General features: G+C 38.7%; 1 protein-coding gene across 2 annotated transcripts in view; it reads right to left on the bottom strand.

Moving 5' to 3' along the window:
* Positions 1-4456: 4456 nt before the first annotated feature.
* Positions 4457-25539, bottom strand: part of SNX9 (sorting nexin 9) — a 58646-nt gene continuing 37563 nt past the window's right edge. For both annotated transcript variants that reach the window (XM_032184066.1, XM_032184067.1), the window contains exons 10-18: positions 25039-25169; positions 23575-23678; positions 19671-19774; positions 16921-16998; positions 11707-11783; positions 10588-10677; positions 9099-9213; positions 7602-7693; positions 4457-6130 (exon numbers count right to left, since the gene is read on the bottom strand). In XM_032184066.1, coding sequence (XP_032039957.1) covers positions 6083-6130; positions 7602-7693; positions 9099-9213; positions 10588-10677; positions 11707-11783; positions 16921-16998; positions 19671-19774; positions 23575-23678; positions 25039-25169 — 839 coding nt within the window. In that variant the 3' untranslated portion in view covers positions 4457-6082. The remainder of the gene's footprint in view (positions 6131-7601; positions 7694-9098; positions 9214-10587; positions 10678-11706; positions 11784-16920; positions 16999-19670; positions 19775-23574; positions 23679-25038; positions 25170-25539) is intronic.

Raw genomic sequence — 25539 nt, 5'->3', positions numbered from 1 at the left:
GACGTGGTGCTTGGGGACATGGGTTAGTGGGTGACATTGGTGGTAGGGGGATGGCTGGACCAGATGATCTTGGAGGTCTTTTCCAACCTTAATGACTCTATGATTCTAAGATGCCACCATTCTATTATACAAAGGGCTATAGAGTGCAACACTGAGTACCTTAACTGCCCTTGAGTACCTTAAGTAACCTAGTTATCTTGATGTCATCACAAATCTGAAAGCCTGATACTTAACTTCTGCATGAGAAGTACCATTGTGTTTAACATCCCGTTTCATCCACAAATGTAACAATTTTTTTGAACAGACTGATCTTCTACTATAATTGATTACAAATGAAAGGCTACCCCCTCAACTTATAAAGGTCCCCTTTTCAGTCCTTCTATCCTCTCCTTTAGCACAGAAAGAATAAGAGCATGCTCTTGACAGCCCCTATCATGTAAACTCCAGTCTGCTGCCTTGCTATTTTCGAGGTGCCTGTGGATGACCAACTTCATTAGTCACCAAAGCATCATATAATTGCAGCTGGATGTGGGTGGACACGGTGACAGGCAATTTAAGAGGTACTTTTTGCTTGTGTCAGAAACTTTACCCTTACAAACCACCAGGAGCTCTGGAGTTAGACATCAGCTGAAGGGGTAGAGAGGGTGAGGAGGTGCCCCAGGCACCTTTCTGTCCCAGGATACTTTTGGTTTTGGTAACAGGCCGTGCTCCTCCTTCCCCGCACCAAGTGCTGTGTTTATACACACAGCATTTCTGATGTCACCCCTCTGTGTACACAACCCACCTTCTCCACAATTCCAGAACCAGGGACACCCCTTCTTTTTTATCCCAACAGCTTAAGCACACCCCTTCTATGTAGTGCAACACAACAAAATTTTCCTAAGAAATGTATCATGGCTGAAAGTGCACCAGGGCTCCAAAGCATAGTTATTTCTGGCAGGCACCCGTACAGCTAAAAGTTAACTTAACCATTGCCCCATCTCTCACTGCTTCTGGCCTGCCTTTGGGAAAATCTTTTCAGGCATCCCTAAAAAGGATGTCAGAACCCTAAAAGAGACTATTTATTTATTTTACTCCAGAGTCACAGTCTCTGCCTGTCCAAGTGCTTCAGGCAATGCTTTTCCACTGCTGTGGCCAACCCTCTTCTGAGCTGCCTGATGACAAGTACTCTCTTCTGTAGCCCCCCTTCCCTTTTACCAATTCTGCTACGTGGTCAAAGACCCTGCCTGGTTACTAGCCCATTTGGCAGCTCTGCTTTCCAAGTTGATGCCTTTCTTTGCCACGCTTGCTGCACAGTCTTGTCAGCCTGCTGGGACTGCTCAGCCTCCTTACCTAGCACAAGCACTGCACCTCGCTGCATACGTGCACAGATACATTGTGTGTCCTCTTCCTCTGGGCCAGTGCCTTGGGGGCAGGATCAAAACTGAAAAGTAACCCAACCATGTAGTACTTAGAAGTCTCCACAATCTATCTATGATAGTTTAAGAAAACATGACCAATTAGGAGAGATTAAAATGCCCAGAAATAAAAAGTAAGTAAACACATTGTATCTTTATGAAACAAATAAATTACATCAGCTTAAATTCAGTACACCAAGGATGCTAGAACAATACTTAAACAATTGATGTGCAAATAGCCATAGGATAAAAACATTAGGGAAAAAAAAAAAAAAAGCTAATCTGAGTTTGTTGAGAGGAATCAATGTAAACAGTCAAATTCCTCAGACTAATCTTCCAGTCAAACTAAAAGCAGGGAGTATAGAAGTACAATACAGAAGGGTTTTAGTGCTAATTTTGAGAGATTTCTCACATTCAAGTGCTATAAGAAATTAAAAAAAACCATATTCTAAATACGATGACTACCAGGTAGACATAAAACAAGCTTAAAATTGACTTATTGACTTACTTGGAATATAATTATTAATAAACTTATCAAAAGGTAAAAAAAAAAACAAAATCTCAGGCTGGACTGGGTTGAAGAGAGCGACAGAACTGAGTATCATAAACTGGAAACATGGCTGGGAGTTACGTTTCATTTGTTTTAATGCACAAAGCTCTGTCGTGTTTGAACACTATATGGAAGTCACCCAGCCAGGCAGCAGTGTAGCAAAGCAACACAGGATTTAATACCATAAAGTGATGAGATGGCAGAAGGTGAGAACTACAGTCCTCACTCTGGCATGTAATAACAGTGCTTGCACAAGGCAGAGGACAGATCTCACTGTATGTATCACAGAAAAGTTTCAAGTACACTCCTTTTTGTTTGTTTCATGCACCCCTGGGAAGAGAGGTGATACACATTCATACGAGGAAAAAATTACTAAAACAGGATGGCTTATGCTAAAAAGATTCCTGAAGGGATAAAGTAAGATATCTAATATGTAAGAATTATTAAACATTGTCTAGCTGAAGAAAAAAAAAAAAGCTTAAAGGTAGCATTTTATGTACGTACAACTTAGATAAGTGATGGATGCAAGGGAAATCTTTCGAAGTGGTAACATGCTGGCCCACTGAAAAGGCATGTTCTGGAATCTCTGTGTTATACACAGTGTGCATCTGTGACTCACGTGTCCTCTAAAATAGTCTGGCTGTAATTGATACTGTCATAGTATGGGGCATACAGGTTGCTCTCCATCCAGTCTGTATGTTTCTAATTCTCTGACGTTGGTTTCATTAGGGATTCTTTAGATTATTTTTTTTTTTCCTGCTGAACATATTACCTCTACTGTTCCATGCTTGTTTGCAATTTTATTAGTGTCATTAGTGCTAATTACACAAGAAAAGTTGCAGAAAAACGTGGAGAGTACATTCAGTGGAGAAAACAACTACCTGTAAAACTGCAGATAACTCACCTTCCCCTGGCACGTGCTCACCCATCTCAGCATGAAGTAGAGGCAGGCAGAAGCTGCAGTAGCAGGACACTTGCCATCCTCTGCTTCCAGCAGATGGATGCATACCACAAGGCTGTGGAGTGGTTTTGGCCCATCCAGACTGCCTGGTATTATTTCAAATTACACCCCAGGAGATGCACTTCCTTTCTTTACAAGGCTATTAGTCTGAACCATCATGCTGCCCTGTACAAAATCAATTTTGGTAGCAGTAAAATTCATGTATAATATTTCATCATAATGTACAGTATAAAGTGTGAGATAAGGTAATGTTTGCTGAAGAACTTCATCATTGAAAACAAATTGCTCAGTAATGTCCAAGTTTCAGTGTTCATGCAAAGCTAAGCCTCATTATAACATGAAAGAATATTCTAATTGCAATAGACAGTAAGTACTCTTCCAAAAAAAGTCATCATACTTTGTAACAACAGTCTACTGCTGCAGTCTACTCCTGACATGGTAGGTGTTGCTGCAGACAAGAAATACATGCAGCACTTCCTTTTGTACAGCTAATTTTTTGTTGTTAAATGATAAACTTTGTAACAGAATAAACAATTATAAAATTAAACCAAACAGCTACGGCATTTGACATGTTTTACAGTCATTGGGATGGTGTCACTGTTTGGATATGCCTCACCTTTCAGGAAAAGCGTAAATCAGGAAACAGTTTTAAGGCTTTTTGCTACTCCAGAGATTAATTATTCAGCTATGACAAATGAAATACTGAAGGGTACTGCTCGAGTCTTACTCTAAGTTGTTTTTGTTTTATGACTGCGTCTTCAGAGTGAAGATTTTCTGTTGCTCCCAAATCACTCAACTTAACTATGCCACTATTCATGTCTAATTAAAAAAACAACTACCGAAGACAACCTAATTTCTATTCTGGGTCACCACCACGCTGACACAAAGCCAGGAATACACAGCAGCACTGTGCTCTCCTACTTATTTGCAGTCAGGAGGGCTCCATCAACCACGAGCTGGGCTGACCTGAATAATGAAATCCTACAACACACGCATAGCTTTTGCTGTTTGGCAGCCAACTAGCACTATTACACCATTATGTTCTGGTGCCTGCTTTAGGGAAGGCACATGGATGCCTTCTCATTCTTCCACTAGCCAGTGCCTGTAAGCTGATGAAAAGCTTATAAAGAGGTTTTGCTCATTCTGCCTCACCCTGTTAAAAAGCAATGTGGTGATTTAAAAGAAAAAAAAAAATATAGTCTTGTGGGTATACATAAATATTTATTATCATTTACTTCATTTTTACTAGAAGTCCTTAAACAGTTTTTGTTTTTTTTTGCCAAAATGTTGCATCTCTGACACAGTTGCTACTATCATAGCTTCCCTGCACTGGGAACGCACAGCTTACACTTAAATTCCAAAACAATCTATTCAAGATAAAGAACCTTCAACTGTAGTGCATACAGAGCTATTCAAAGATTGGTAAAAAAGTCTTTTACCCCCGTGCCCCCTCCCAAATTGAGAATCTGTTACAAAGAGAATTCCTTACCAAAAAGTGAATATACAAAAGCTAAAAAAAAATGCTGGCTTGAAAAAGTGATTTCAGAATTTACTGTACACATTGTAACAATTTATTATATAAGCTGCTTCTACATGCAAGCAGATCTTACATTTGGTGTAAAACATTTATACACATTCTTTACAATTTGTACATATTTAAATGGCTGTATCAAACAACACTGCGCTATGGAATTTTGGAAGCAAACAACTAAAATTGGGAGGGGGAAAAGACAAAGGTTTATAAAACGTGAACAAGACCCGTGACACTGAGAAGCATCTGGACTTAGGCTTAAGTCTTGCTTGTTTTGGTTTCAGGTTATTCAGGCAGACCTAGATTTTCCTTCTAGCACACAAAAATAACACCAATGCGAAATAGAGTAAGGCAACTATTCAGCCAGCAGACTGTACCCGTCACTTAGAATGGCTTGTGGGAAAATGCCTTTGCTTTAAAGTTAGCTTTTTGCTAAAATGTTTACGTTCTAGGCACATTTTTAGCAAAAATTGCACTTTGGCTTTTCTGATTGCTTATGACATTAAATGAATTACTGTAGTTGGTGCCCATCTTGAACAGGATTGGGGCTGGGGTTTTTGGTCAAAAAAGCCCAGGCCTCAAGTGATATTTCAGTAGTAAGAAAGATGACAGCGGGGCACTTGATAAGAGACGATGATCACAGCACAGAGTCTGTGTGATAACTGACATTCTTCAGTACCTTTGTCACCTTTTAGTTTGCATCAGGAGGTAACAAAAGTAAACCCAAGCCAATAGCATACCATACTGCTTTGTGAAAACCTGAGCTCTGTTGGAATTTGGGGACTCCTATCAGTTTGTGTTATGTGTGACAGTGCCCCCTTCACTGAAACACTTAAAACTCTCTAAGAGGTACAGCACTGAGGAACACCAGTGCCTTATGGCATAACATTGCGTGGGTGTCAAAATGCTGGCATGGAAAACTGTTTTTCACACCATCCTGAATGGCTCTATGTTTGTACTTTATCGTTTTACACAGTGCATAGCAAGAAAGAAAGAGCCTTGACATAAGCTCTGAGGTGCTGTGCCACAAGAAGAAAGTTTAGTTATAAGGAAAAGAAGAAAGGGGATTAGGGATGATATTTACTAGAAGTCATAATGGGACTTCTCATTATGACCCCTGCCATGGCTGCATAGGGGAAGCAAAATCTAGAACAAGTGTTTGTTCAGGAGATTATTATGAACATGTACCAGAAACATACAAATATAATTCCTCCTGGCTACTGAACTGCTAGAAAGCAAAATTGAACATAATGAGCAGTAAAGTCATTTTCTGAGGCTTGTCTACTTCCCCACTTAAAACTGCAATTCTGACACTGATGAAGGGTTTTTGGAAGAACATCTGATAGATGCAAGTCTTCATGAAGTCCATGGCAACATACCAGTTAGATGATTTAGATCCCTACAACTGACAGCATTTTCTAGCTGTTTTTACTTAAATAATGATACAAAGGGGAGAGCACTGAAGATAAAGAATCTTATCTTATGGATTGAGGCTGATAAAGTAAACATTTTAAATAATTCATTTTTTCCCCACAACTATTTTTTTTTTTTTGGCTGGCAAAGGCTAACAAGTTTATTGGCATTGCCCCCAAATCAGAAAAGCACTTCGGGGTTGTTCTTCATTGTTGGCTACTCGTTACTCTCTACATCACAGGAAAGCGGCTGAGTGCCTGCCTCAGCTTCTGTGCAATCTGAAACAAAGAAACAGAACATATTTAATATGTAGTCACTTCACCCTATGCAGAAACAAGATTTCAGGCTGAGATTAAACAGATTGTTCCCTTGTCTTCCAAAAATTGTAGTCTTTCAGTACCCTTAATGTGTACAAGATCGACAACACTACATTCAGCTGCTCTCTTAGCACTGCCAGATACAACACGGCATCTGAGCAGGGAGTGCTGTGCAGTCAGTGTACTCCAATTCTGACCTGCTGTTGCCTTCTCTTGAAAAGGCCAAATGTCAGAGCTGTCACCAAAAGCACTGTTTAGTTTGTGGTAATGCATGGCTTTGGTCTTGGAAAGCAATCATCTGTTCAGCAAAAGTATGTAATCAATAAATGTGGTTGGTAATGACTTAAAAGTGTTCCTGTCTTTGATACAAGTTTACAAGCTGCCAGCAGTCCTCCAGCAGTTCAACTTGCTCTCACAATGAAAATAACTGATTTTATTTGTTTTACTGCAGATATTCTAGTTCAAAATCCCAGGCGCACTCACGTATGAGGAAAACTGAAGTAGTAGTCCTTTTTCCTCCTCCAACTCTCGTATTTGTAAGCTACATCCCTCTTCATGTCATGGCACTAACACTGGTAGAGCAGAGCAGTGAAGCTAGGCTTCTGGCCTGGCTCCAAGTCTGATGCAGCTCTTCCTCCAGCTAAGGATCTATTACCAATGGTCATTACAAATGTGTACAAATTCTCTGTAGCTTTTTACCTGCATACTGAGACACAGGAAGCAGACGTGCTGCTATTTCCACATACAACATGGGCACCAAACAAGGATCTATACAGATTTAGCTGTTCACTGTCACATTGGAATTAGCACATTAGAAAAATTGTTCTCAAGTTTCATTTAATAAAATACAAATAACAGCTATAAGAACAATGTTAAATGAGAACTAAGGTTGTAGGTTTAGTGCTCAGAGTTGAGTCATAGTAAGTCACTAAACCGCTCAGATCCCTCACCCAACACATCCATGCATCAGACTTTAAATCTCAGAGGTTTCCCTTTGTCCTTCTAACCCATGGGACAGAAGTTTCGCCCAAATGGTTTATTGCTGTATTCATTGCTACAGATCTTACTTACAGCAAATTATCCAAACTCAGTGTTGAAAAAATCTGTGTGCACAAAACTAGAACAAGTTCTTTGTAACTTTAGTACTGGAATTGAAAAAAAAAAAAGAACAAACCCACATCCAGAAACACCAAGCTAATATCTCATATCATATAGCCATGCACATAGGAATAGCATCTACACGAAAATATTTTTTCAATTCATTCTTCTTTTACGTGGTCTTTTTTTTTCTTCCCCTTTTACAATTCTTTTTCAAATATCTGCTCTCTGGGAGAGGTTCATACAAAAAGATGATTAAGTACGGTGAGTATTTCTCATAAAAGTAGCAGCACAGTATGTGCCAGAAGAATGGCACTGAACTACTACATCTTACCGTTTCATAAAACTGTGCCTGCTGCTCCAGATAAAGACGAATGACACTGTTGTAGTCATAAATCCGGTTACTGTGGAAGTGATTCATCTCAGCTGTAATTGGACCCAGAAAGCAAATTATTTAAGAGAAGCGTTCATAATTAGGAATAGTTTCACTCAGTTCAGTTTGGTTAGTGTGCAACAAGCTCAGTGTCCAGCCCTGGCAGTGTATTTACTGTTCTCGTGCTTCCAATCTGTTTTGCCTGCAATACTCAAGTTATGATAGAACTGTTCATAAAATTGGTAGGGTGTCAATTACTCATGCTAAAATTCAGGGACTTCCTGGATAAAGCCAGGTTCTTGTTACAATAATCTGGCAAACAAAGATTTGGTAAAGAAAACAAGCACGATTTTGTCCTACTGAATGTAACTGTTCTGTTCTGAAGTTTTTCAATCAGCATTTGGTAGCTGCAGCCCTCAGATTTCCAAGGCTGTAGCTGTTATAAGGCAGAGCTATAAATGTTCAAAAAAAAAAAAAAAAAAAAAAAAAAAAAAAGAGGGGACAGCCAGTGGTGTTTGACCCATTTTTGAGTGCTACTGTTTCAGTATGAACCTGAGAAACTGCATTACTGGATCTGTAACTCTTTTCACTACTTTCTGCATCTCTTGTCAGATCACAGCTTATGGTCGAAATAAAAAAAATTGAATATATTTTGAGATATCAATAGAGAGAGAAGAAATATTTGAGACTGCAACAATCCTGGAAGTCTTTTCTCGTGATTACCATTTAAGTGAAGTCCTTTTGCATTGCCCGGGAAGAAAAGGAAGGAAAAGGGGAATATTTTTGTTATTTTTTCTTTATTTGGCTTTGTGTTCTGCTCTGACTCTATCCTGTAAAAATACTAAAAACTTAGCTTTAAGTCAGTTAAAGAAGACAGAACTCCCTTAGCAATGAGTAATCCCACTGAAGACCCAGGATGTAGTTATGGGCCTGGTATCCTGCAGGACTGCACCCTGACTCCTCACTCCCCGTTTTTCCAGTTGCAGACTATTGAATCTCACTTACAACATCTCTAACCTGAAGAGGAAAAGTTCAAAGAACATCCAGGAAATGAAATCTTATCCACAAGAATATTAATCTCAGCTGGATCACGTCTGATTAAACCATGAGTCAGAAAAACACTTACGCATGTGCTGAAGTGCTTCCTGCATCAGGGCCTGTGCTTTTTCTTTGAGACTCACTGACATTTCAAAATGAAAAACTAGTAGCCCAGGGCGTTTTTATTTCAAACGTCACTTTACTAGTGCAGAAGATGCATGTTTTGGAACTGCAACTTTTTAAGGAGGGAGGACAGGACAGTAAAATAACTGCAATTTTAGGAAAACAAACGTAATAAAAAATAATACGTAGCTATTATTACCTTTCCAGGTAGAACAAAGATTCTCTGTCAAAGTTCATTACTTAAGAGATGCCCTTCAGGTCTACAATATTGCCGTTTACCCCCAAAATTTGTTTTACCTTGTAGTGCATAAGCCATGGTGCTCACACGTTTCACCATATTCTGTTTGTCTTGTGGTGTTATTTTACTGGTTGCAACTAATTTGTCACTTTCCTTCACTCTTTCTATTGCTCCCTGTAGAAAGCAAATGCAGGAAGATTAAAAGAGTAGTCAACAGAAATGTCTCTATAGTCACAAAAATGTCACTGGCCAACATTTTGAGGTTACACACTGTATGCATGCAATGACTGATTCAGCCTTCCCATATGTTCACCCAAGGTTTGTTATTTTACTGTATTGCTTTCAGGAGTCTTAACAACTTGCAAGAAGTGACTTAAAACGCAGGCATTAAACACAGTCACCGAGAAATAAAGATCGATAAAGGCAGTAATACACAAGGATATATACACAGAAAAAAGGAGCAGGTTGCAAAATTCAGCTGACTGACACAGGATATGCCAAAAGCTTCAAACTATCAAACACCTCTAAAAGATGCACTGCTTTCCAAGAGACTACAATTCATTGCAATATATAAATGTGATTCAGGAAAATCCTTATGTCACAAGGAAGAAGGGTAAAAAGAAATGCCTTCCCCTTCACAATATATTTATATTGCACTTTCCTCTTCATGCCAAATAATATTCAAAAATATCTGTTTACATATCTCTTAGGAGAAGGTTTGTGATTCAGGTTTTCAACACATTTTTTCTGCATTTTATTTATACTACTTTCCTCAAAAGGTTTTCAGTGCCATTGGGGACCATTAAAGTCCTGAAGAAAGAATGCACATACATTTGATATGCTTTTGTTTTTGGTCTTGCAAAAATGTGTTGTTTTATACATTTAATATTTCCAGTAGTAGAAAAAACATTTGTGTGTACGTGTTTAATACTTCAAGTATTTGTAGTTTCCTGAAACATAATACAGTGAGCACATGAACATGAGGACAACTCTAGGATAAAAATAGAAAATCAGAATATTCAAAACTAGACACAATAGCCAATTTTATTGTTTTATTATTTGATGACTTTCATAGTACAGGGAACAAAGTATATATATATATTTTTAAATATTAAGACACTTCTAGGCAGTCCATGATTATCACGTATTAGTAAGCAAACTGTGCAAGTGTACACACTTTCCTACAATACCACTATGCTTTGGTATCAATAACCACGTAAGATTCCTAAATACTAGAAGTTTTTACTACTGCTATTCACCATGTAGGCACGCAAAGCGTTCATGGAGAAAACCCTGAAGCTTCTAGTGCTCTACCATAGCAGACAGTAGAGGTATCCTCAAATCTTGAGACAAGTTCTAGCTTCCCCTCCTCCCCACCCCCCAAATATTTTAATAATGAACATGCCAGTCTCACAGAAACTTTCTGTGTGACTGGAATCAGGGGCCAGGCTGTCACACACATGCAGTGATCCATACCACCACTTTTGCTGCTCCCTATGCAGATCTTCCCACTGCCCAACCCTTTCCGGGAAAGGCACCCTCACATACCTTATGAGCTCCTATGATGTCAGGGAAGCAGCCAAGAAATCCCTTATATTCATGATTTGTTTCCATCAGAAAGTGTAGGTCTTTCTTCGGCTAATAAACAAAGTACACATTAGTAAAAATGTCCGTGACAGTAATAACACAGACACAGAAATGATGATGCCAAAAAAGGGAAGGAAAGAATAGAGGGAAGAAAAATCTCTATTGCTTATTGCAGATTTTTCTGTAGTTAAACAGGTCCTTATTGAGATATAAGCTTTTTGGAGTTAGGCACTGAGCATCAGAGAGCAGATGCCTCCAATCTTTGTTTTATTTAACACTGGCTTATGAAGTGAGGTGTTTTACCTCAATGTTTTATTGGAGTCACCAGTCCTAGCAATGGCAATTTCAAGCAATAATGTCCTTGCACATACAGACGTGTACATGCACTGGTACATCTTCTTAGTTGCTGACTTGGAAAGCTTGTTAAGAACAACTTACTCAACATGCAAATTAAAAGGCTCTACATTTTGGAGACTGTGGTGATTTTACCATGCTAGGCAGCTGAACTCCACCACAGCCGCTCTCTCACTGCCCCTCCTTAGAAGGGGAGTTAACATCCCAGCCAGACCAAACTTAACACACTGTAAACACTCATCTTAACTTGAATACTGACATAAAATCAAGTTTTATTTAAGACAGATTGTTATTGAAGCAGGCAATTGCAAGTCAAGACAATGAAAAGTAGCAAGATCTGGATCCTGTAGATATTTGGGCAATGCAGAGAAAAAATGAAACTCTATCCTTGATTAAATCTCACTCTGTTGTATCAGTTATGAAGATAGTTCACTGACATCAGGAAACAAGGACATTTAAAGAGAAAGCAAACAATTTTGTGTTTTAGAAAGCAGAATATGAGTTTTCTGATCCAAGAAAAATACCCTCCCATTACTTCTCCCCAGGGCAGACATACTAGAGAAGATGAGGGTGCATTTAAAAGTATTAACAGTAATTTCACTTAAGTGGTCTGCAGCATCAGCATTTATTAGGTTTTAACAGGAAAGAAAAACAAACAAGTCAGAAGCTATCCACACAGGAGGTATGTTTGTACACACTATGTCAATGTATTCTTAATGCTTATACCTGATCTGCTACGAGACTGGCGATTTCTTCATAGGTCTTTCCTGCTTCTGTTATTGCTTCATTGAGATCAGATTCCCCTAGAAATAAACATCAGTTTTCATATTACAGAAGGTCATATCTTGATTCAAGGCAAGTTTCTAAAACAGCTTATTTTGTAATAATAAAATCCACTCGCCATTTTATAACTGGGAATAATAAAGAGGTCGCAAAAATATTGGTTTTATACCATTAAAGGAGGAAAACTTAAGACCGTGTACAAAACGAATGCTGAGGGGACTATTTGTAACATGTTCTACCATAGTAGCACTATTCAGCTCCACATTTCATAGCTATATGTAGTTTAAATACACAGGTATTCCCCCACAGGGGAGAATAGGAAGCCTACCAGAATTGGAAGGAAGGGAATACAAGGAGGGTGACACCAGAAAATAGACCAAAGCTCCAAAGAGATCCACTGTTCAGGTTTTTAACAAATGATTTTCATACCTGATAAGCAATAAATTCTCCACAATGCCCTATGGAACAGTGAAAATAACCTTAAGCTCTTCAGCAGTCCTGGATCATAATTATTAAAAGGCCAGAGAGGGAAAAGGAGGCTCAAATAACATATTTTTTTTCATTGCCAGCAGAATTTTTCAGCCTTTAGAGAACTATTGGATAACGTTCTCAAGCTCTGTAAGAATCTTTTTGAAAATGAGTTTCTTACTTTTGTTGTTACGTGAAATAAAGCAAAGGCCACACAAGCTACATCTAAAAATACAAACATCACCACAAATCCTAAGCTAGACAACACCACAAGTGCTCATAACACTGTATTACTAGCAGGACATGGCTACGTGGGACAAAGACGGAAACAAGCCTTACATTCTTGTTTTTTCATGTCACTTCACCTTCCCAAAACACCACAGTTTTTTTCCATCCTTGTTAGCTTGTCCAAAGCATGCGGTCAACAGTACGGAAAGCAAATTGAGGTGGAGAAGGGGGAAGGTGTAATTTGCAGATACCAAATATTAGCTCAAGAAAAAGTTACTCTTTCAGACATCTTCTGGTATTTGGCACAGTTAATAGTCTTAAGAACATTTTGATTTCACTCCGTAGACATTAATCAGTGACTTAACTGAAAATTACCAAACATTGATTTCTTTAATGAGTGGTTTGAACATTAAAATAGATTATCTTACTATGACAAAGAAAATAATCTATTGAAGATCTATTATACAGGATTCTTTCTTTTTAGCGTGTCCTAAAGGAAACAGGGTAATGACTAAATATTGCTTCAGGTCTTTCAATCAATTTTTTCCATTAGACTGTTTTTATGAAGCCAAAAGCTTTGACAGAAAAAGCTACTGATCCTCAGCACTAGTAAATCCAACAATACAAACATCACTAGAAAATGGCTTTCTACTATTTAAGCCTGTCTGGAGAAGAAAAAAGAACAAATCTCATTGTGAGACCTAAAAACTGCAGAATTTGGAAGTTATCTTCTCATTGTTAAACTATAAAAAAAAAATAAAAATCAGATCAATTTCAATCAGGTAGAGAAATTTCATTAATTTGGAATTACACAGAAGTAACCATGAAACCTTGTCTTTAGCTTAAGTGCTGCTTAGGCAACTGCTAGGTTTTGGGGACAAAAACATGGCATGGCTTTAGCTTGATTCAGAAACCAGACTGGTCTAGACATTGCTATTCATGTTGTAATGCCGTAAAAAGAAAATATCTTCTCCTACCTGAATACAAAGAAGGAAGAAGAGTATTTGAATAGAAAAAGTAACTCGCCACTTGTGTGCAGAATTCACCCAAGGGACTGCAGCGGCAAAGAATCTAGTTAAACCCTCCAAATCTCTCTCATGTGGGGCAGTGGGGCAAAGAGTCAGCTTGCAGAAGGAACAGAATTTATTCAGAATTTCTAGTACTAGCAGAGGTGTTCACTCTCCTACAGAAGTGTACCCTTGATAGTACATGTAAAAGCTGTTCCAGACAATGGATCCCAACAATAGACAGGCACACAAGTGGCAGATGAGTATCTGCAGCTCCTCATGCTGCATCCTGGTCTTCTACAGTCTACTTCTCAGGTCACACCAGGGCAGCCTTAAAGAGCCAGATTTCACCTGTCACTTGCTGCATCCTTCACATTTTAATATGTATCCTCAGAGTCATGCCATGCTCAGTCAGTCACTCTCTATACCATGCCACTTTTTGAAGTGATTGCATACACTCCACACACCCATCAAAGCAACTTGAATTCCACCAGCAGATTGCTCCCAGTACATGTTGTCAGCATGGGTTTTGCTAAGAGTCTTATTACTTGGACAAGGTCACATTTCTAACTTTCTCACCTTCTAGAGAACTGTAAAAGATGTGAAGCTTCGAATGGGCTGCTTAACTTGAACCATGAAGACTGAGCTGGGTCCCAGTGCAAGGCTGTACCAGGATGTCAGGGGCTCTTTCATCAACAGAAAAGCAGAAAGCCCTAACCAACATGCTACTGACATTTAGAGCAAAACTAGAGCAGTGTGCCTTACCTGTATCCCCAAGAGAAACAGAGAGGGCTTCAAAGCATCAGTTAAAGACACTTGTAAAAAGACCAGTTAAAATGTCTGATAATATTCTACAGATATTTTAGCTCAACCACAAGGAGAAATTGATAATTTCATTGCTTCACAAGCTGGCATGCTGACACAAGGGAGATGAAGGAAGATGTAGAAGTATGAAGAGTCTTAGGGAGATGTTTTGAGGAGCATCTCTTATCAGTTTAACTGGTTGATAAATAGCAGTGGTAATCACCTTTTTGGGAATACACCAAGCATACCGAGGGAACTAATAATCTGCAAGGCTTGATTAGGATAGCAGATTGTTTTTTTGGCAAGAGTTTTTTCTGCCATTCTCTCTCCACCAAAGCATGTTTGAAGAGAAACCAGGAGTAGAAAAAAGATTACGATTGATGTACGGTGGAACACCACGTAGCAAGATTTTTTTGCAGAGAAGTACATCTGAGATAGACATCATTCATTGCAGAAGCAGCACAGAAGGCAAGATGTGCCTGTTGCTAACTGGTATGATTGTGAAACTTGCATGCAACTGCCCAAGAAAATGCTTGAGGGGTGATGTAGGACTAGGAGATCTCACTATGGTTGAATGACATTCCATACCCATTCAGGTTTTCTTAGTATAGAAGACGCCTAGATTTGGCACCACAGAAGAGAAGCCATGCTGCATTAATCTCACAGCATCACACGATGCAATAAGATAGGCAATGTAGTGCTAGGCTGCGAGACACTTCCAGTCATGTTCTGGAACCGTCCAATATGCTTTTGGGACCAGGACCACACTTAAAAAGCACTTGTGCCTAAAACAGACTTGACAGTGTATAGGCCCATGGTGAAATAAAAGGAGACACTTTTAATGTGTCATTAGTAGTTTTAAATGTACTTAACCCTTAACTCTGCAAATACTGGGGCCAAATTTTTTATATGCACTGTGGGTGGGAACAAATTGATAAGACTCATTCAGCAGCATAATAAAAATTGTGTAACAGAGTCAGTTTAACAAGCCCTTCTAGACTAGTGCTATCTTAAACATTTCAGGCTGAAGTTCGGAGAGAAGGCAGTAGACATTCACCACACCAGGCTTTGCAGAGCAGGCAGGCAGCACTGATGAAAGAGGTAAGGACAACAGATGCATCCCACACAAACTGTGCAAACGAACCACCTGACATACCAGATACATTGTTAGAAGTCAGCTACCAGTAGCTGAAATCATTCATGTAACCAAATCAATCGTTGTCATCTTCAATGACCTACACACTTAAACTTTGAGAACTTAATCCTCAAAGGTAAATATACACAGGGGAGATGGGTATCTGAGTCAGTATTACAAAGAAGAAGATGAAGAGATTCAGCTACTAAGGGAAATGGAACTCAGTGCCTTTAAGTATGGCTGAAGGAAACAATCTTCTTCAACAACAGCCCAGAAAAAAACACACTCCATCTTCAGCCGAGATAGTACTTTGTTTGAAGGAAAAGGTCCAGTACCACCTTTGAATATTGAGATCAGGAAAGTTGAATCCATCAGTTTAAATCCAGGAGTTTATGTCTCTTGCACAGTCCGTTCAATGCACAGATCTCTGTCTGAAGTTTACAGTTTTCAAACCCACAATAGATACATAAGCATGCAAGTCTACTACTTGGTTCTTACATCCAAAAGTAATGTTTTCAGCAAGTACAGGACAAAGATGAGAACAAACTACAAGGAGTACAATGTCTCTTTCCACCATTTCCAGCAGCAGAGCTCCTGACTTTCAGAACTAGTTGCATTTTAATATATAGATTATGGGGCAAAAAGTTTTAAGAGTATGGAGCAAGGGATAGACAGGTAGTCAAAACAGGTACTGTTTAACTAAAAGTCCTAAGATATGAAGATCAGAGTAAGCCTCTATGCTACATTTTAGAATAATTTTGCTATTAAATCTAGGAAAAAAAAAATGTATTTGATCTAAGAATCGCAGAGAAAACAGACCCAAGTCGCTTCCTTTAGGATACGAAAAGTGTTTTCCAGATAACTAGAAAACTGTGGCAGAATTTAGCATAACAAAGCAGGATTGTAACTTTGTTTAAAGACTAAATTTTAGAACTTTGAGAAGTTTGCAAAAAGAAACTGCAACGGATTTCCTCCATTTCTCTCCCGCAGCTTTCATACCTAATGTGACAAGCTCTGTTTCAGGGCTCTCAAAGAAAGAGAGAAGGGTGAAAGACAAGAAAAGGCTACAGTAGTCAACCCTTCACTTCAGATAATGGCATACAAAAGTTTTCCATCCTTGTGTGGAATTGCTGTGTAACCAAGTAGTTCTGTGGCAGCTATTTTCAAGGCTGCATTTTCTCCTTTTTTGTTTGATATGACAGAAATATAGGTCACAAAAATACTACAGCATGTTTTGTCAGTCGGGTCAGTGAGCAGATTACACGTTAGTAAGATCTAACTAAACTCCACCACTAATAACCCACCACATGATTACAGAACGAGAGAAAACAAAACAAGACCACAGACTAGAATATAAGAAACCCTGTAATATACATGGTTTTGGTATTTTTCCAGAAACACGACTGACATCTAAATTCAAAGAGGAAAGCATTAAGACCTTTGCCAAAAAATGTCGCATGACGTAATTTAAATATCTTTTGCAAAGTAAAGTACAAATGAAGCTGTAAGAATTACCTTGGTATCCGCTAGTGCTGAAGACCACCGCCAGGCTCTGCAGTGCTTTTCCAATCTTCTGGTATTCCTTGGGTAGTGCTGAAAGGGATAAAGGGATGGGAAAAGAGGGAAACAGAAGCAAAACACACAAGATTAAGTCTGTAGCATTTCCAAAACTTAATAGAAGCTGATGTCAAAAACAGTTAGTACATTTGTGCTAGTGAAGTGTTTACAGTTGCATTCTCACCCCCCTTCCCTGCTACACAAGTTCCAAAACTGGATAAAGCTATTGGATTCTCAAAAGGCACAAATAGTTGAGGAACAGTGTGTGAATGCTATAAAAATCTCACTGCACTCCCAGCTCAGCCTTCCAGTTTAGGCAGTGAGAATTTCTTCTCCCCCACCCCCTATAAAAAAAGGGCAACAGTGACATGAAGCAGAAATCTAACTATTTTAAAGAGGGGATTATCATACAGACCCATAATACCTAAACTCTCCTCAAATCATGGATTTGATAGAAACCAAGATTATCACGGAATAAAAGTTGATGCAGGGATCTGAATTATAAAATTGATTTATAAAGTGAATTTTAAAAATGCACGCATAATTTGCTTCCTCACAATGAAGTCAATAAACTGATTTATGAGTATGTGTTCATTATTAACATTTTGACTACCACCACCTAAGAGGCCTAAAAAAACAATCTGAAGAGTTAAAACAGCTTGTTTGTTGTCGTTGTTTTTATTTTATTTTATTTTTTATAAACTACCTATGTCAGTAGAAAAAAAATAATTTATTTTTTATTGTCAGACATCTGTGTTCACAGGATATGCTGTCTGGGTAAATAGCATTTTTCAGTTGCTCCAGAATCTCATAATCGGGTTTTCAGGGGGACCCTAACATAAAAAAAAAAAAAAAAAAAAAGTGTGATTTTATTGATCATCTTGTATCAAATTCTTTCCCAGAAGCTAGAATTATGAAAACTGATATTTCCTTATGGAACAAGTACCATTCAGACTCCTAAAGCTCTGTTATCAGCCATTAACTCATTACTGAATCTGCAGCCATAACCTCAGTGAAGAAACATCCTGTTTTTTCCTCACTTGCATTTTAGAAGTTCCCATTGTCAGTCAATTTAAATATTATCGAATGGAATGCACATAAGTATTGCTCAAGAAGTGCCAAAAATAATTCTGACTAGGAGTTGTGACTAGAGCTGACATGGAAATTAAATTTTTAAGAGACTACTGAAATTCTTCAGTTTTGCAAGTCCAGATTTGCAAGTCTTCCTTTTTCTGTTCCGTATGAATATATTAAAAATTATAACTGCCAACACTATCACTTTTGACTTACTGTATTTAGGCAAGCTAATTATTAGCTGTGGCTATTGGAAGAATCATTCCATACAGAAAGCAGTACTGCCTTATGTTTAAGGAGATTTTAGCAGTGAACAAAATACTGAATTCCCACTGTAAGCACAAGTCACAGCCATCCCTTAACTATGGTGTTTTGGTCATTTCTACCATGACTGCAAAGCAACACTATTCTTCTAGTCTTTTCTGAGACCCTCTTCCTTCCCCTGCCCTTTGCTTTCCCCTCAGTGATTCCCTCATGAAGTGAGAGCTGTACTGTGTTAGAGCTGTGCGTCCTGTGAGATAAGAGATTTAAGGCTTAGCCTATTTTTGACCTTAGAACCAGGAAGGTCAGTGATGTGTAGAAGACATTATTATTTACATTATTTACACTCTTAATCAAGTGGAGAGTGTAAATAATTTAAAACTGTATCCTGCAAGTGCTAACGTTATCACTGCTAGAAGAAACTGAGCTCCTACACTTCCCGTTCCTTCTGGTCAGCCCCAGATATTCAACTGCAATGTAAGATCAGGTAGTGGCAAAGAGAGAGCTCAGGAGATGTACTTACTCCTAGGCTGGGGATATATATATATATATATATATATTTATTTATTTTTTACCGTGAGAATTAAAAAGGAGAAGCAACAAAACAAAAAGGGGTGGGGGGAAACATTGAGGAGATTTATGTGATGGGTCTTTGGTAGCCAGACACTACAGCCTGCCATGAAGTGTTTATTATGATCCTCAGCTGTAGTACCTGCTTCCTTTCAATAGCTGCCTTGTGGTGGCCACAAACACTGAATACTGCTGTGGACTAGGAAATTAGAGCCCAGGCAGAGTCATAGGGACTTGGTGTGAAGTTCTGCAACCCTAAATATCTGCAGAAAGGAAGAGACAAGATAGGAGAGAGAAAAAAAAAAAAGAAAAAGAATTGGGCTGAAGGATAAGTTATAATCAAGTTTCTTGATTTTTTTGTTTTTCCTTTTTTTTCTGCTTTTTAAACTCTTTTCATCTTTAGATTACTCCTCCTGGCATGCAAGAATAAGGTGTTAATAAAGTGTAACCTTTTATGACTTGATCAAAGAGACCGATCTACTTTGCCCATGTCACTAGAATGCAGATGAATGACATAATAGAACAGGTACAGCAAGGATTTTACATGGATGATTAGAATTATTTAACTTATACTGTTTTTAAAACTATGGGCAGGGACCAGATATTTCTATTATGGGAAAAAAGACAAACCAAAACACAACTTACACTTTCAGACACTGAAAGCAGCAAGAAAGACATATGATTCTCATAATAATTTAGGATTTCCTGTAGTTTTAAGCTGTGTTTCAAGTTCCATATATAAAAAAAACCCACATCAGAAAAACAAGACTGAAAACACCGCTGAGTTCAGAAGGAATACTTACGCCCTGTACACCTCTTCCAGTGCTCTTGTCCCACTGTCAGCAGCTCTTTAACTCCATCATCCATTGCTTTGGTGAATCTACCCACTGCATCACATTTCTGTTCTCTATAGTATTTGGAAAAAGGGAAAAACAGAAAGCAGTTTAAACAGATGTGTTACTCTAACTTTAAACACAACACTGAGATATTTAGGAGTGTCAACTCTGCTTTAAAAATCAAAGAAATACATTCCATGAAATCACTGTCATTTCACTGAGGACAGAATTTCCATCTTCACTTCCAGGCATTTTTCATTCTATTTTTCTCCCCCTCTGTTAAACGTGTAGAACTGGACTGTCATTCTTACTATTGATTCTTACCTTGGAGATGAAACAAAGCAAGCAAACAAACAACACTAGCAGTTAAACATCCACCACATTGGGATCAAAGAACAGAGCAGCAAAATCCGATTTGAAGGGAATGCATCCCTAAACACAAGCAGAAGCACCCCACGTTGACAGGAATACAAGTCACAATAGTTGGGGAAATATAAACTTAAGCATACATATTGTACTCACAATACTGCTGTCTTCAGTTGAGTTAGAGAGGAAAAGATTGGTTATGCTCAAAAGAGAATTCTTTATTTGCATGCGTCTTTCTACCCCTCTGTTTTCATACAGCTACCAAAACTTTTCCACTTAATGTAGCACTGAATACACAGCAATACTTCATGAACTTTACAAAAGAAAACTAGACACGTTTTGTAATTTTCAATGTGAATTATTCAAACTACATCAGATCTTACAAGTGCTCTCAACCAAAGCCTGTACGAGACAGCTCCTTGGCCTCTCGCTCTCTCAACAAGGCAACCCTAAGCAAATCCCCAGAGTCGGGGTCCCAGCAGCTCCAGCCCAAACTCCCACAGCCCCACCTGCACCTCCTGCCCTCAGCTGGTGACTCTGCCTGATGAGTTACCTGCACAGAAACAACCTGGACTTTCCAAGAAGCCCTTGTCTTACCCTAGTCTCCCCAGTAGCAAATCATTCTTTTAATGGTATCATGATCAAAGGACTGCCAAAGTTGTTTCAGTAAATAGCATCTTCTCGTTCAAGAACTATTCAACACTGAAGAATTCTCACCTAGGAACTGTTATCAAGTTGGCTTGCCCAGTTACAGAAGTTATGGCTTTTGAGACTATAAAAATATTATTTTGTGTTTTATTCAAAGTTATCCTCTTTGGGAAGAGAACAAACCATTGGAGGAAAGACACAAAAATACACCACAGTTGCACACCCAAATAGACTATGGAATGACCCAGGTGAACAAAGTGAAATTGTGCAGTTTCACAGAAAGAAACGACACCTGACTGACCTCCAGCAAGGCCCTCAATGCAGCATCAAGATTTATATGCAGTCTTCTCTACTATCACTACTGTATCTACTTTGATTAGAATTAGTGAGATGCTCTAAGTGATCTTCTGGGAAACTAAGTAAACAGATCACTGCATCTTCCTTTTCCCAGCCTGACACAACAGCAACAAAAACCCCTGTACAGAAAATAGAGAGGTAAGGTGACAGAAAAAAAAAAAGGCCAAAGAGTTTAAGATTATTATGAAACTGTCTGCTGAAGCTCATGCATGAGCTGCTTTTCTCTTTTCATGCATAACACCACAAGTTTAGAATAACTATTAAATGAGGGAGCCTGAACTAAAAAAAAAAAAAAAAAAAAGAAAAAAATCAAGATGGAAAAAGCTTACTCCAAAATACTTATGTTATACCAACAACGCTATAAAGCTGACTAGTTTCAAAGATTCAGCAAGCTGTTCTCACTGTATTATTTTCATTCTTGTTTTTCCAGAAGATGCCATCACTTTACGTGATTACAGAAGCGGTCCTATTTTGGGGCTGATTTTGGGAAACATTGGCATGTTACAGTCACAATATTCTTTTCTTTGAAGTAAAGAAAACCATGAAGTTATCTTTTAAGCCAAATACATTTAGGTACACTTTTCAGGTTTCTTTCATTACATGAATCAGGACCTCCTTACCCTTTAAACTTGGAGGCTCTCCTTTAACTATTCCTTCCTAACTAAAAAAATGTTGGTTAAGGTGTACAACCACCTCTTTGTTACTGTTAACAGCATAGGATCAGTGACAGAGCAGACTAGCCAAATGACAATACCTGTATTAATGTGTGTTCCTACGTGCGTTTTCCAATAGCACCCTGAGAGGTTCCCAGGCTCTGGAAGGTGGTGTGTGTGTCTGTGGTGCCACGGCCCCCCAGCAAAGCAGGCAGGCAGGCCCCCAGCACCACCCCAGGCTGCCTACCCCAGCCCAGGAGCCAGAACCCTCTGGCAAGCATTCCCCATAGGCAGCTCGTCTGCCCTCAGCACCCAGGGACTGTTTATCAGCACAGAGGCTGGTCATGTTCCCCAGCACAGCTCACCTGCCAGCAGGCTCTGGTGGAGTCCCCGTTTTGCAGTGAGGGTTTCCCACATACACAGTAACAAGACTGATGGGGTCAGGCCTAGAAGCAGTGAAGTGATGCCACTACATGAAGCCTGTCTTACTGGCAGCCTCAGCCAGCATCACAGAAGCGATGGGCTTCTTGCCAGTGTTCAGATCAGTGTTCTTCCTCGGGTATATCAGGAGGAATTCAAGCCATTTATGTTCAGATACCTAAGGTGCAATTCAGTGTCAGGCACCCAAGCCCAGTGTATGAACAACAGAAAAAGCTGGCACACTGAATGAAGTTTTACAAGGACTTAATTTGTATGCCTATAGGTATACACTAGAAGCACCCTTCTGCACAAACTCCTCCCTCTGGTTCACCTCCTCAGCTTTCATACCACAGGGATAATTAAAGCACATCACTTGAGAAAAGCAGAAAAGTTTGAAATAAAGTGGAAGTGACCTACAAACATCCGTCCTTTTTATGAGTACACAACTGCCACAGCACAGCTACTACACGTACCTTAAAAGGCACTGCACCACTTGGATAAAGTCCATATGCTGGGCTATTTCCATTTGAAGGCATGCCACTGTTTTGCTGCTATAAACACTTCTCATTCTGCCCCACTAGTTTATCCACTATTTCAGACCCAAAACATTTTCCAAGTGTTTGTGTTCCACAACAGCAAGGGAAGCGTGTCACGCATACTACATATATCTTCTAAGAAAAACGATTAAGCCTGAAGGAGTGAAATAAAGGTTGCAGAGTAAATCCAGTCTTCCATAGAGAGTGGAACCCAAGGTCTACCGCAGAGAACTACACACAGTGCATGTATGCTACACACACACACACACGAGAAATATATATCCATTTACACTTTCAGGACAATACCCAAAATTGTAGTAACCCATTTAAAATGAGGTTTGATCATTTAAATATTTTTTCATTTGTAATTGCTTTCTCTACATTCTAGCCGTTAGAAAGATACTGTGCGTATATTCTACTCAAGTAGTAGTTTGTTTATTTTTTAAACACAGAAATACTGCTTCCCTTGATGGTTTGCTATTATCCTAAGCTACCTGACAGGTCTAGCACACTTCAGAACTGTTCTCAGTTGAAGGATTAAAGAACAAAATATAGCCCCTCAGCAGTACAAAACATAATTCCATGGGATCTGTCAGTAATCCCTCATCAACTAGTTTTGCATAAATATTTTTAAGATCAGTATTCAGCCACTGAAGTCAGAGACATCACACAGAATTCCACATTTTGGAGGGGTTTATAGGAAAATCTCATGCAAGAAATTTTTCAGCTCTGCCTTCATAAACACCTTTTCAAATACAAGAATGTATGTGTGCATACTTACTATTTTAGTTTTACAATAAATCAGTATATATTGCCTATACAAACACATTATGCTTAAACAAACAAACAAACAAACAAACAAACAAACAAAAACAAAAAACACCACCTTACATTTCTACCATGTCCAGGTCAGGAGCATCTGGTTCCATCGTAGAAAAGATCATGACACCTACAGTTTCATCTTTTTCTGCCTTCCGCTTTCCAGTTTTCCACTCCTTGAGGAATGAAAAAATTAAAAATTGACCACTGTTGTTCATCAAACTTTAAGGACCTGTGCTCAAGCAGTGAATGAAATCTCTTGGACAACAGACCACCCATACATGAAAACATTTTAAACTGAAGTTTCAGTAGGGGCAATGTTTCTTAGAGTTACCCTCCCCCCTCCTTGTGCATTTTGTTTTCTAGATTCTGGGGGTAAACAGACCCTTTTTGTATATTACTGAAATACAGTTTAAGGACAATTATTTTCAGCTGTATGTGCATGTGATGGTGCTGATATCAGAACCTACTCAAGATGATCATGAGACTAGTATGCAATTGTCATACTAAATTTTTAATGGGAACAGACAAAAATATTCCAGATGTATCACATCTGTTCTTTTTACATCACTCCGTAAGTTAGACGCTAAGAACCACTGATTAACTAGCACAATTATACAACTCTCCACTGGCCATCCAAATAGCACTTCATTAGGACTGCAATTATTATGTTATTAAACCTTTACTTAATGGAATAATCAAGTTTGGAATTGACTTCAGGAGGTCTGTAGTTCAACCTCCAGCTCAAAAAGGATCAGGTGTGACCTAAGGGCTTTATCCAGTCTGGTCTTAAAAACCTCCAAGGATCATTTACTTTTTGAGGAGAATGTCTGTGTATTTAGTATAATTATTTTGTGGAAAAAAGAACGGATTTTTCCTGTTTATTTCCTCATCAGTAGATAGCTAAATTATTAATGGAGCTGCAGCTCAAATCACAAAGAAATTATTATTTACTGAAGGTGAAAACACTAAATCCCTCAAAAAAATAAACCCATAAAGAAATGAAGGGAGGAGGCAGGGAGGAATTCAAAAGGGCTTCTTTTATCAGATAAGACAGCAGCATAATCCTATTACCACCGATTCCATCTACAACTGCGTTTGGGATTTTTTTGTTTGTTTGTTTTAAAGTATAATACAGGATCAGACATGCCAGTTCCGCTGTAAAACAGCTTCTGTTAGCAAAGCAGTACCAGTCAGAGGACTGCAGTAATTAGTAAGTCTGACAGAGATGCATTAGGGAAAACAGCCAAAAGATCTCTTATATGTGTTTCCTTTCTGCTGGAGGACACAAACTGTTCTTAAAGACTGGCAGCAAAGCTACTTTCAAGAGCACATCTGTTAGAATGGCATAGAGCATTTCAGACAAGTAACTTTATGCCTGATTTTAATCAGTCAGCTAAATATACCAAGCCCAGCAGTTTACAGATCTTCGCTACTGCCCACAGGGGGGCAGACAAACGAGGCAGTTACAGAGCCAAATTCGTGTTTCAAGGAGGGGAGTGGGGGGAGCAGATCCTCAATCCTAGTCTTTCTTACCTTTTCATCTCGGAAATTGAGAAATTGCTGGAAAACTTCACTTTCTGAGACAACAGGATGGCGACACATCCTTGTCATCCAAGCTTGCAGTCTCTCCATGCGCATTTTGATAAATTCTTCTTCAAAGCGCCCTGTTACACATTGAACAATAATTGTTACGTTTCCACTTGAACAACCCCGGCTTGTCTTTTTTTATGTACGTGAACATAACACACACATTTAGTGCATATCTATATAGATATATAGATATCTATACACACTGATCCTGTAATTCATCTAGTGAGTTATTAAATGGATGCAGAACTTACATGAAGTAAGTTCTTGACTTACATTATGCTGACAAATCAGAAGAACCTTAGAGTGCAGCATATTGATTATAGTCTGGGAACTGCTCCTTTTAAAGATAGTCAGGAAACACTAAAAGGACATAATCCTCACCCACGGTTCAAATAGCTTTTTGGAAAAAAAAAAAGATTAATAAACACGTGGATGGAAAAATTA

This window comes from Aythya fuligula, chromosome 3 (assembly GCF_009819795.1).
Source record: "Aythya fuligula isolate bAytFul2 chromosome 3, bAytFul2.pri, whole genome shotgun sequence".
NCBI classification, from domain to species: Eukaryota; Metazoa; Chordata; class Aves; order Anseriformes; family Anatidae; genus Aythya; species Aythya fuligula.
Note: the sequence above shows the minus strand (reverse complement) of the source record. Positions and strands in the feature narration are given on the sequence as shown.